The sequence below is a fragment of the Cucurbita moschata genome, unplaced genomic scaffold, assembly GCF_002738365.1.
Source record: "Cucurbita moschata cultivar Rifu unplaced genomic scaffold, Cmos_1.0 Cmo_Scf00008, whole genome shotgun sequence".
Classification (NCBI taxonomy): domain Eukaryota; kingdom Viridiplantae; phylum Streptophyta; class Magnoliopsida; order Cucurbitales; family Cucurbitaceae; genus Cucurbita; species Cucurbita moschata.
The window spans coordinates 2872534-2882902 of record NW_019268524.1 but is presented as its reverse complement, the minus strand read 5'-3'; the positions used below and the strand labels follow the sequence as shown (position 1 = coordinate 2882902).

General features: G+C 36.4%; 2 protein-coding genes across 3 annotated transcripts; both read left to right on the top strand.

Annotated features, from left to right (window-relative positions):
* Positions 1–1701: 1701 nt before the first annotated feature.
* On the top strand, positions 1702–4936 carry LOC111446359 (XIAP-associated factor 1-like). The gene is made up of 6 exons (XM_023085147.1): positions 1702–1840; positions 1921–2040; positions 2417–2552; positions 2828–2965; positions 3055–3182; positions 4514–4936. The coding sequence occupies exons 2-6, from the start codon at positions 1997–1999 to the stop codon at positions 4689–4691; spliced, it is 624 nt and encodes a 207-aa protein (XP_022940915.1). The 5' UTR covers positions 1702–1840; positions 1921–1996; the 3' UTR covers positions 4692–4936.
* A 794-nt stretch (positions 4937–5730) lies between these two features.
* Positions 5731–10130, top strand: LOC111446358 (probable rhamnogalacturonate lyase B). Of its 2 annotated transcripts, none has more exons than XM_023085145.1 (15): positions 5731–6116; positions 6258–6379; positions 6474–6524; positions 6628–6747; positions 6829–6948; positions 7654–7795; positions 7919–8089; positions 8182–8337; positions 8423–8529; positions 8649–8739; positions 8835–8976; positions 9059–9215; positions 9317–9433; positions 9590–9716; positions 9812–10130. In XM_023085145.1, exons 1-15 carry the CDS (start codon positions 6075–6077, stop codon positions 10049–10051), a joined length of 1905 nt encoding a protein of 634 aa, XP_022940913.1. In that variant the 5' UTR covers positions 5731–6074; the 3' UTR covers positions 10052–10130. The 2 variants fall into 2 exon arrangements, with proteins under 2 accessions (XP_022940913.1, XP_022940914.1); XM_023085146.1 differs by having other exon boundaries at positions 9922–10056.
* The last annotated feature ends 239 nt before the right edge of the window (positions 10131–10369 follow it).

Below are 10369 nucleotides of genomic sequence, written 5' to 3'. Positions count from 1 at the left end.
TCTTTATTAAAAAAAAAAAAAAAAAAAGACGCGTCGTTTCCACGACGCTTTAATTTATTTTTGGCCTCCAATTATTTGATTATGAAAATTTTGCTTTTTAAATAATTTAATTTTTTTTAGAATTTAGCTATATATATTAAAAATTAAAATCACATATTTTTATGTTATTTTGAAACATAAATATAGAAAATTTAGAATTAAATATTATTAAACTTAATTTAATAAATATATTATTATTAATTTATAAACAGAACATAATTTTGTGAAAATAATGTAATTGGGCGTAATGCAAAGTTCCATTATGGAATATTCCACGTGTGATTCTTTGATACTTTATCACAATGATCATACTATTATTATTTAAATAAGAGTACTTTTGTTAGACGAACATGACTCTCCACAATGGTATAATATTATCCACTTTGAGCATGAGCTCTCATGACTTTGCTTTAGGCTTCCCCAAAAAGCCTCGTAGCAATGTAGAGAGTATTCTTTTATTATCAACTCACGATCATCCTCTAAATTAGCCGATGTGGGACTTTCATCATTCAACCGAGAAAACATTCTCCAAAATATTTATATTGTTCTATAATGGACTATTTATATATTTTCAAGGATTTTTTTTAATAAAAAAAACAAACTATTCAAATGTAAGATACTAATTAACAAATTAATAAAAAAGTAGACAACCTAGGACTAACAACTTGACTAAATTAAATCACTAAATATGAAATAAATTGATGTTCTTTTATTTGCCACGTCATTATCTCACTAGTTAAAATAATATTGCAATATGTCCCTATAAAACCAGAATATTTTATTATATAAAAATATGGCTGCTTTACCCTTTATAACTATTTGGTATCTTTCTTTCTCATCTCTTTTTGAGGAAAAATGGATTATCCTGCCAGCAGTTATTCTCGAGCCACCGTTTCTTTATCGAATTCAGTTTAGACTCGAGGTGTAGTACCTAGTTAAAACAAATCGAGTCTTTGTCACAATACAAATGAAATTAAAAGTGTCTATGCATTTTCGAAGCTTAGCCCTAAAAAAGAAACAGAAGGTACAGCTAGTCCGAACCATCACACCGTAAAAATATGATGAATTTTATCAATATTTATATGTTCCTTCTAAAAAATTATACTAAATTCATCGAGTTGTTGTTCTAGAAAATTAAAATGGTCGTAAATTTTCAATATTTTATGAATAAATTTTTCTAGACGTTGTAAAGGTTGAACGAATGTGGTTGGGCTTAAATGAAGTCTAGGCCCAGCCCATTAAAGAGGTCTAGCCCCCGCTTCTATAAAAATAAGAAAGTTATTTCTTTTAAGGTTAAAATTAGTTTATTATTATTATTTTTATATATTCTTTTTAATATTATCAGTTTTTTTTTTTTAATCAATGTTAATATTTCTTTGTAACACATTAAGATGACTTACAATAGTAATTTGAACCTTTAATCAAATATTTTTTTTATTCTCTCAATTATGACGAATTTTCTATTCTTATTTCCTTTTAATTATTTCATATATATATATATATATATATATATATATATATATGTATGTATGTATGTATGTATGTATGTATATATGTACGTATATATATATATATGTATGTATGTATTTGTCGGTTTCCATTTCCGAACAAAGCTGGATGAAGGATAAGTATATATATATGCTCAATCATTAAATCGAACATTCTTTTCATTTAGGTAAATGGTGGGTGAGGTGGATCGTCTCCATTCGTGAAAGTCATTCACTCGATGAGAAGTAGTTGAATCGAAGTCGGTTGCTCTTTGTTCTCCAAGCGTTATCGATCCACGGCGACGAATTTCTAGGTAAATTTCGTTCAATTTCAGAATCTTATCATTTTCTGCTCCTTTTTCCCTCTATTTGATCTCCTCGAATTTCTCTGCAGCGCCCAGTTATTGTTTACCTAATTTTGACGGACCTTGTACAACGATCGCCTACGTTCTGTTCGTTCGTTCGTTCCGATGGCAGTTGCATCCGAAGCGACCACAAGCTTATGCAGTCACTGGTATTGTAATTCTGGATGGATCGATAACTTCTATGTTTACGGCAAAAAATTACTTGAAGATCTTTTGCGATTTCAATTTCTCTTGATTCTGGTGTTGATTTTTTGAATTGTGTCAATCGTGATTGTCTTTTGCGATTGTTTTGGATTTCGGTTTCTTTCTATTCATATGGTCAGAGATTCTTATCCAGTTTAGTCACGAATCTGCTGGAGAGTGGATCGTTGGTTTGTTAATTTAGAAAAGAAATATTAGGTCAGAAAGTGATTGCGCTGATATTTGATCTTCTTCGTGATGATTTTTGTCACCTGATTCCGTTTCTAGAAGTTGTTCTTCTATAGTGACGATATGAACGATGATTGATTTGTCTTCTCCATTCAGCGGCCGAGACATTCCGTCGACAAATATCGATCTGCATTCTGTTCATTGCGAGCGGAACCTAGAGAAATGTAAAATATGCGGCGATATGGTTCCTAAAAGACATGCGGAGGAACATTTCCTGAACACCCATGCTTCTGTATGATGACTTTTCCTTCAAACTTAGTTGATACCCGAAATGCATGAATGATGATACTTTAAGGCTATTCTATGTTTTACTCTTCCGCTTTCTCTCTTAATTAGGTTTTTGTTCCAATTTGTTGCATTGTTTATACAGCTTCGATTATAACATTAAGCTTGAGGGTTATGATTCTGTCTAGTTTAGGTTGTGGCTCTGCGGTCTTTGGATAAGGATTAGTGGTATTTCTTTGAATTATTGGAATTTCAAGTGTTTATGGCCTTGTATTTCGACAGGTTTCCTGTTCGCTGTGTAGCGAGACCATGGAACGGGACGTTTTAGCCATTCATAAAGGTGAAAATTGCCCTCAAAGGATTGTTACTTGCGAGTTTTGTGAGTTCCCATTGCCAGCAATAGATTTGGCTGAGCATCAGGTACGTTGAACGATTGTTATTTTCAAGTTAAACGAGAACTTCAAAGAGGTCTCGATGTAATAACTACCTTTGTTGGTTCAAACGTATAGGAGGTTTGTGGTAACAGGACCGAGCTTTGTCATCTGTGTCGCCGATATGTAAGACTGCGAGAAAGATATAGTCATGAGAATAATTGCGAGAATGTTGCAGCAGCAGATAATATAGCAGAGTCTTCCAGGTATATAGAATCAATTAACGTTTGATCAATTGATTGTTTAACTTGTATTAGTGTTTATTTGTTGCTTCTGCAAATACTTTTATACTAATTTTTTTGCTTGAACCCTTCAGTTTTGGCCTATCTTCTCTTATAAAGGAAAGATGAAACTTGTTCATTGCTATAGCGGAGTTCGACGGGTCGAATTTTTTTATAAAACAAACGCATAGATCTTACTATAGACATCTATTAGTTTTGTTTTTCTAAACTAAATCTCTAATGCTTCGGGTAATAACAGTTTTGTTATCTGTTGAAGTTATTGTCTAGATGATGTCTTATTGTTCTATCAACTTTTGGAAGCTACGAAGTTCCAAGTTCTATACTTGAAACTTGCATTGTATTCGGAAACATCCCCTTGAACTACTTTTGTAAACTTAAAACTGTTAGGAATCACGAACCTCTACAATGGTATGATAATGTCCGCTCCATTAGCTATCATGGCTTTGCTTTTGGTTTTCCCAAAAAGACTCGTACCAATAGAGATAGTGTTCCTTACTTATAAACCCATGATCTTCCTCTTAATTAGTCAACGTGGGATTATCCATCTCAATAATCCTCAACAAAAACTTCATTAGTAAATGGAAGCGTCTTATCTCGTGGTACTGCACGTACCAATGCCGTGTAATTTGCATATACTCCTCTCTTCCTTCTTCTCTATGGAGTTGGCTCCATCTAATGGAATAAGGTAGAGCATTATTCCACGGTTAGAAATTTGTTGTATGTGAGAAATTTATTGCATTGTTCCATAGTTTGGTCTTTAGTGGTCGATAACAGTCACGTGAATAATAAAGGATTTAAAGAGAACGAGTTCATAGTTGTCATCTGAGTTATCTTGGCAATCAAATGTAGTAAGGCCAAACGGTTGTTTTGTGAGAATAGTCTAGGTTTGTGCAAGTGAGCCTAGACACTCACAGGTATATAAAAAAAGTATGTGGAATAGACCGGTACGACTTGCTACTTAAACCCTCAATTCTTCGTTCACTTTCGTAACTTTTCTCCGTTCCTTTCTTCTTTTTGGAGGGCGGGAATGTGAATCGTTTAAATTCCTCTATTTCATTTATCATGTGATCACTTCAGCGGTTTGATGAGCATTGGAGCAGTGTATTTAGACTTTTAGCTTGACATTTTCTCTATGTTTCATTGAATGATGAATTCCATTTACATTTAGGCATCACTATTTGTTTTAGTAGGATCGAATGCGAAACACGTGATCTATGTTCATGGTTCTCGTATTCGAAATTCCGAACGTTCAATTTGTTATCTTCTTTCTAACAACATGTCAACTGTGTCTGAAGGGATGTGGGGTCAGCACCACCAGAAAGAGAAGAAGCTAGAGGTCGAGGCGCTCGAAGAAGACAGCCGCAGGAGTTTTCTACCCGACGCCTTATATTCACTATTGCAATAACAGGTATTGCCGTTCTATTAGGATCCTTATTTTTCCAGAAAAAGGGCGAGAACAATGTGGTACACTGATTGCCGGTGAGGTGAGTTGGTTACCACAGATCCTCCTAGTCCCACAGAGTGGAGAATATTCCATGTAGAAAAAGAAAAAGAAACCCTTCCATTTTTCTGTACCAAGAATATTAGACAACTACTGTAAACTCGTAACATTTGGGCGGAGATTTCGATCCGACGGCTCTACTCCTTTGTTCTTAAGGCTATGTATGATGAGTTTGAATCTCTTCTCAGAATAATATTAATGCAACATTTATATTTTATTTTTAGGGTCAAATTATTAAATGTGGCTATTTTTGGGTTTAGAATATATTTTTCAGTCTCTTATTGGGTAAAATTACGAGAAAGTCCCTGTCACATTCCATCAATCCCCACCTGTCTTCTCAGTTGTTATTCTTTGTATAACCATCATCTATCTTTTGAAAATTTGTTTTCAAAATAATAGTATCGATGCCACAATTTTTATATTAAAATGGAATAATTCTTCGTATGAGACTCATTGAGAAATGATAAGTTGAATTGCACGAAGATGGGAGCTTAGTAGGCAACACCGGAAGGAAACGAAATGCCTGAGAACGTAATTTCATAGCACATGAAAAAGCGAAGCTCGAGACAAAAGATCTCATCCCCACTGCGCTCACGGCCCGACTTACTGACCTCACGGCCCGACTAGCCTGTCAGTAGTGGAAATTCAAATATATATATATATATAAAGTATGGAACGGACAAATTAAATAACATTAACACATGATTATTTTTTGGTTTCATATTTTTACCTATATTTTCAAATTTTAAAGTTAAAAAAAAAAGTATTTTTTAGAAAGTAATTTTAAAGCTTTGTTCTTAATTTTGCAATGTGAGTAAGTATTTAGAAAATTAGAAACAAAATAAGCACAATTTTCATTAACGAACACAATTTCAAAATTCTATAATCCATTATATTGCTACTTAGAGTATGAATATGAACATCACCCTTATTTGGTGGCATTATTCGAACTTGAAAAACTAGTAAATTGAAGCGTTGCATTGGCATTCCAGACCCCATGATTCATATATATGTATCAGATCCACCCCGCCAACCAATCGCGCCACTTCCGTACTTGTCCAAATTCTAATCTTCGGCGTCGAGCAATGTAATTCTCAATCCTAAAGAGAATAGGAAAAGTCATTGTACAGTATCGATCATCGGAATCCATTTGATACCTAAAATCGCCGCAATCCGTTTTATTCTCAGTCGATCGTTGTTCACGATAGATCAGTATGCGCTATCAGTCTCCGTCATCACAAGAAACACTTCTTCTTTTCCGTTGTTTGAATTTAGATTCTGGTTTTTGATCTTCTAGTTCTGTTCGTTCTTCCGATTCTTGTTTCTCAAGAAATTTCAGAATCGAAGGTCTCACAATGTCTTCCCGGGGAGTGCGATTGCAGATACGAGATCATCATGTAAGTTTATTTTTCCATTTTGTTCGGATTCTGTGAGGATATTATTCCAAACTGTAAATAATCGAAAACTTCTGAGAAGAAAGTTGTAATTTCCTTCCAGAACTTTCCAGAGTATTCCCTGTTTATTCATGTTATGTGCAGGTGGTAGTAGATAATGGAATACTGCAACTAACTCTCTCAAAACCAGACGGAATTATCACTGGTATACGTTATAATGGTGTTGACAATCTGCTTGAAGTTCTCAACCCTGAATCTAACAGAGGGTAGGTATACGCTGTTGTAATTAACAGCTGAAATTAATTTAATTAATAACCAGTTTAAGAAGATAATCTGCTTGCTTTTGTTAAAAACGTTTAGGTATTGGGATATTGTTTGGAATTCTCCAGGAAGCCAGGGGATATTTGACGTGTATGGCTTTTTTCTTCTTCATAATTTTCTCAATTTTTAGCATTTGAACGGTTTTGTTATTACTTTATGTGTTCATCTATATTGAGAACTGGTTTGCATATAGGATTAAGGGATCAAGTTTTAGGGTTATAGTGGAAAATGAGGAACAGGTTGAGCTTTCTTTTACAAGGATGTGGGATCCGTCCCTCGAGGGCAAGGTTGTTCCTCTGAATATCGACAAGAGGTTCGTCCTCGATTTTTATGTTTCGTTGTGCTCGAACTTTTGATTGATTACTAAATTGAGTATTGCTGTTTTGTCTTCTAGGTTCATAGTTCTACGTGGTTCCTCTGGATTCTACTCTTATGCTATTTATGAACACTTGAAGGATTGGCCTGATTTTGATATTGGTGAAACTAGGATCACTTTTAAACTCAGAAAAGATAAGTGAGTAGACTCTATCCTTTTACAAGTCATGTATGGCTTCATCGAGAGACTCGCATCACGGTGCATTGTTTATTAGTTGGTGTTTAATTACAGTGATTGTGAGATCCCACATCGGTTGGAGAGGGGAACGAAACATTCTTTATAAAGATGTGGAAACCTCTCCCTAGTAGATGCGTTTTAAAAACCTTGTGAGGAGACGTGAAAGGGAAAGCCCAAAGAGGACAATATTTGCTAGCGGTTGGCTTGGGCCATTACAAATGGCATCAGAGCCAGACACTGGACGATGTGCCAATGAGGAGGCTGAGCCTTGAAGGGGGTGGACATGAGGCGGTGTGCCAGCAAAGATGTTGGGCCCCGAAGGGGGTGAAAATGGGTGGATTGTGAGATCTCACACCGATTGGGGAGGAGAACGAAGCATTCCTTTTAAGGGTGTGAAAACCTCTCCCGAGCTGACGCGTTTTAAAAACCTTAAGGGGAAAGTCTAAGGAGGACAATATCCTAGCAATGGGCATGGGCTGTTACAGTGATACTTCTTTCTTTCGTGATCGCTTTTGAAATAGGCAGTAATTAGGGGATATTTGAAGGAAGATACGGTATAGACTCTAGCTTGGACTTGTTTATCCAGTCCCTTAATCGTCCCCTAGTCGGGTTATTTTCTTTCATGTCAACTTATTATATTCATTAGACCAAGGATTGAATTGATAGGTTTCAGTACATGGCTGTAGCTGACAACAGGCAGAGATTGATGCCCCTGCCCGATGATCGTTTATCTGGAAGATGCCAGACTTTGGGCTTCCCTGAAGCTGTCTTGCTTACCAATCCCAAGAACCCTGAACACAGGGATGAGGTACCCTAAGAACACTGTTCTCTCTTTTAGGAGTGGTTTGTTTGATTGATCCTTACCTATTGGGATGACTCAGGATGTTTTGATAGGATCTACCTTGCTTTGATATGATCCATTTTTGTTTAGGTGGATGACAAATACCAATACTCATGTCAAAATAAAGACTTAAAGGTCCATGGATGGATAAGCACCAACCCGCCCATCGGGTTCTGGCAAATTACACCGAGCGATGAATTTCGATCAGGCGGGCCACATAAGCAGAGTTTAACATCCCATGTGGGACCTACAACTCTTGCTGTAGGTGATCTAACACCACTAATTATGGAGATTTTGTGTGACAATTAGGATTTCTGGCATTTTCTTCCTTCAATTTCAACTTCCCTTTTCAGATATTTCTTAGTACTCATTATGCTGGACAAGATTTGGTGCCAAAATTTAGAAATGGCGAGCCATGGAAGAAAGTTTTTGGGCCTGTTTTTCTTTATCTTAACTCCACTAAAGCTGGAGATGATCCATTTTGGTTATGGGAGGATGCTAAAATACAGGTATGTTGCATTAAGACACTCACCTTTTGTGTTTGTATGGATGACACTTTTATGAGATATACTAATAATCATATGATATTACCAGATGATGGCAGAAGTCCAAAGTTGGCCATACAGTTTCCCCGCCTCCGACGATTTCCCGAAACTGGATCAACGGGGTACCATTAGCGGTAGGCTTCTGGTTTTCGACAGGTAGGCATTTAGTATTCGCAAATTCCCCATTAGAAATATTTCAATGTTGTCCTAGCGTCGATTTGTTTAATTTTCTGGTTTAGATTATGTGCTCGAACCTTTGTTATTAAAATTTGTAGGTATATGAGCCGAGACTATCTTCCAGCCGGTGGAGCGTTCGTCGGATTGTCTGCACCAGGAGAAGTAGGGTCATGGCAGAGAGAATGCAAGGTGTTTGTTTAACTTAAATTCAAAACAGCGAAGCTATCAATTCTAAGGAGATGATGAACATGTACGCTCTTAAAAGAATTTATTCTTATTTTCAGGGATATCAATTCTGGACTAGAGCGGATGATCGTGGCTATTTTATCATCAATCACGTTCACATTGGCCAATATAATCTATATGCATGGGTCCCTGGCTTCATTGGTGATTACCGTTGCGATGCCTTAATCAACATAAGCCAAGGTATTGTTCCCTGTATCTGTGTATTGCCTCAAGCTTTTCAATTTCTGTGTACACAATTATGGTATTCCATGTTTAAATATAGGATCTAGCATTGAACTTGGCGATCTTGTTTACGAACCTCCAAGAGATGGACCGACACTATGGGAGATAGGCATTCCCGATCGCTCCGCGTCAGAGTTCTACGTTCCTGATCCTAATCCATTGCATATTAATAAGCTCTTTGTAAATCATCCTGAAAGGTAGCCCCTTTTCTATAGTTCTACAAGTTTGGATACTTTTGTAGAACTTGAGTGATCTAAGTCCAATCAAATCTGAAATCCCTACCGTTTATACTCGACAGGTTTCGACAGTACGGGTTGTGGGAGAGGTACGCTGAGTTATACCCGGACGAGGATTTAGTATACACCGTTGGCACAAGTGATTATAGTAAAGATTGGTTCTTTGCTCAGGTCCCTAGGTAATATTTCTTTTGCTATTCGTTACCCATAACCAAAAACAGTCTCCAACGATCGTCATCTTCGATCCTCACAACTTCTTTGTTTCTGTGGCTATGTTCGTTATATGATCTTTGACATGTCTTGTATCTGTCATCAAACTATTCCATGTATTACAGGAAGACGAACGATAATTCACATCAAGGAACTACCTGGAAAATCGCATTCAAACTCGATCGAGTAGATCGCAAGAATAGGTATATGCTACGAGTCGCAATTGCATCTGCAACTCTTGCTGAATTGCAGGTAAGATGCCTACATCATTGACAATAACTGAAATGCTCAACATTTAACCAAAACACGTTTTTCTTTTTTTCTCTCTTTTTGATTTCCCTCTCTAGATTCGGGTTAATGATCCGAGTTCAAAACGACCTTTGTTTACGAGCGGGTTGATAGGGAGAGACAACTCAATTGCAAGACATGGAATTCATGGAATTTATTGGCTTTACAGCGTGGGCATAGCAGGCTTACACCTTGTTGAAGGAGATAACGCAATCTTCTTTACTCAGCCACGCTGCACCAGCCCTTTCCAAGGTATCATGTATGATTATATCCGTCTGGAAGCTCCTTCAACAAACTGACTTGTCTTTACTGACCTTTTTTATATTGCACTTCTTTTGGCTTTAAGTTAAACTCCCTATTGCCTATATCTTGAGAAAATTTGTTAAAAGAAATTTTGGTTTGATTTTCTTAGTTTAATTTGTTCATTGGTTAACTTGAAGTTAGCCGTATGTCTTAACCAGTTGATCTATAGATTCAGAAAACCGTCCAGCATAGAAATTTTTAAATGATGCTAACGTGACTGACAATTAATGAGAATCGTATTCATACCGGTGCAGCATAGAAATTCTCCCAAAGGGAGAGTAACTCATCGACAAGGAAAGAATTTTCAATATATA

Coding starts and splice junctions, on each gene's coding strand:
- LOC111446359 (XM_023085147.1), top strand. CDS start 1,997: ATGGCAGTTGCATCCGAAGCGACCACAAGCTTATGCAGTCACTG. Junction 2,553..2,827: donor TCCTGAACACCCATGCTTCT/GTATGATGACTT, acceptor GTATTTCGACAG/GTTTCCTGTTCGCTGTGTAG. Junction 3,183..4,513: donor AATATAGCAGAGTCTTCCAG/GTATATAGAATC, acceptor CTGTGTCTGAAG/GGATGTGGGGTCAGCACCAC.
- LOC111446358 (XM_023085145.1), top strand. CDS start 6,075: ATGTCTTCCCGGGGAGTGCGATTGCAGATACGAGATCATCAT. Junction 6,380..6,473: donor AACCCTGAATCTAACAGAGG/GTAGGTATACGC, acceptor AAAAACGTTTAG/GTATTGGGATATTGTTTGGA. Junction 8,530..8,648: donor AGGCTTCTGGTTTTCGACAG/GTAGGCATTTAG, acceptor TAAAATTTGTAG/GTATATGAGCCGAGACTATC.